This window comes from Arachis ipaensis, chromosome B03 (assembly GCF_000816755.2).
Source record: "Arachis ipaensis cultivar K30076 chromosome B03, Araip1.1, whole genome shotgun sequence".
Taxonomy (NCBI): Eukaryota; Viridiplantae; Streptophyta; class Magnoliopsida; order Fabales; family Fabaceae; genus Arachis; species Arachis ipaensis.
In genome coordinates, this window is record NC_029787.2 from 125,839,558 (window position 1) to 125,841,341 (window position 1,784).

The 1,784-nt window shown below is 28.8% G+C and overlaps 1 protein-coding gene across 2 annotated transcripts; it reads right to left on the reverse strand.

Moving 5' to 3' along the window:
- LOC107634710 (snakin-2) lies at positions 491 to 1,532 on the reverse strand. Of its 2 annotated transcripts, XM_016338136.2 has the most exons (4): positions 1,396 to 1,532; positions 1,219 to 1,272; positions 1,055 to 1,094; positions 491 to 907 (listed from the first exon to the last, which is right to left on the reverse strand). In XM_016338136.2, exons 1-4 carry the CDS (start codon positions 1,471 to 1,473, stop codon positions 723 to 725), a joined length of 357 nt encoding a protein of 118 aa, XP_016193622.1. In that variant the 5' UTR covers positions 1,474 to 1,532; the 3' UTR covers positions 491 to 722. The 2 variants fall into 2 exon arrangements, with proteins under 2 accessions (XP_016193622.1, XP_020975340.1); XM_021119681.1 differs by lacking the exon at positions 1,219 to 1,272 and having other exon boundaries at positions 1,396 to 1,528.

Genomic DNA, 1,784 nt, shown 5'->3' on the forward strand with positions numbered 1-1,784 from the left:
TTAGCGGTTAATATTAGTATATACTTAGCATAGTTGTATTTTTTTTATTGTAGTTTATTCTATTAAAATTCACTCTTATTTTATTTGATTTCGTAATTTTTCTAAAAATAATATATCTTTTTGTTCCTAACATTTTTATCTTATTTAAGTTTCTATTATTTTTAACTGTCTCAATGTTGTTCTATGGTCAACTCTATTAATAGATCATTAACAATAAAATAATATTAAAATAATTTTAAAGCGTTATAAATCTAAATATAACGACTTAAAGTTAAAAAAAAAAACTTTAAAACTTCCGTTGGAAGTTGGAAATAAAATCCATACTTCTTTATTTATTCATGAAACCATTTATACCAGCAATCCAGCATTATCATTGTGCACTACAGAACATACATCTAACAATAAAATAATATTAAAATAATTTTAAAGCGTTATAAATCTAAATATAACGACTTAAAGTTAAAAAAAAAAACTTTAAAACTTCCTCTATAGGTTGGAAATAAAATCCATACTTCTTTATTTATTCATGAAACCATTTATACCAGCAATCCAGCATTATCATTGTGCACTACAGATAGCAGAACATACATAGATATGATAAAACACAGTAGATAGATAATTACAATTTATGAAATACTAAGTCCAGAGGGAAAATAGATATATATAGATATAACAATATTATAATAAGAATAGTAAGAGAAGAGGGTTGGACAGCTTAGATTCTAGGGGCACTTGGGTTTGTTGCCATGAGTAACCATGTCAGTGTAACACCTTCCACACACTTCTCTGTTGCCATAAGTCCCTGGTGGAACACACTTGCACCTTGAACAGCATGTTCCACATGCTCTTGTGCATATCTTCTTCCTTGAGTGTGCACTGCACCTAGCCTCACACTTTGCTCCACAATCTTCATTTTCATTCATTATTCATTCACCACCAACAATTTATTTAAATCACAATAATATTCTATATGATTCGTTTATCCGATTAATAAGTTGGTCTATATTGCTTAAATTAAACATAGCTAATATGTACAGAAGAATATATATCATACCCACAAATGGTAAAAGCCTTCTAGTGGGTCCTTTCACTACCTGAAAAATTAAATCATTATTTGTTAGAACACAAATTAACAATTAATTAAGTACTTTATTGGTTAGAAGTTAGAACTTATTAGAACACAAATTAAACATGAGATGAATGACATGTCATACAAACCTCAGAGCCAGTGACATGGTCATGGATCTTGGCTTCAGGATCAGCACATGACACCTGATGCATGTAAATTAAATTAAAATAAAAAAATAAATAAAGGGCAACTTAAAGATTATTTATTTGGATTCCTCAACTCATCAATGTTTTAGAGCACTACTTGATTACTACTATACTCTTTACCTTTGCCATGCAGAAGAGCAACATCACAAGCATGATAGAAAGAAGAAATTGTAGAGAAGCTATCATTTTCTTCTCCATTATTATGAATTTTATGCAACTTGAAATGTGTCTTGCAGCTAACTACTACTAATATGGTTTTTATAGTGCTAGCTAGTTCTCACAGTTACAATTACAATCACACCCTTTCTTTTTTGTTATTATGTAAAAATTTGTATTATTACTAAGAATCAACTAATGAGTGTCTTAAAAATATTAGACAATAAAAATTTAAAAAATTAATTAAATTCTGAAGATACTCTTAATTAGAAAATTGATTTATGTGGATGAGTATTATTTAGCGCAGGCAGGCAGGAAATGACAGGTGGAATTGTGAAGGCATCAAGTAAGCA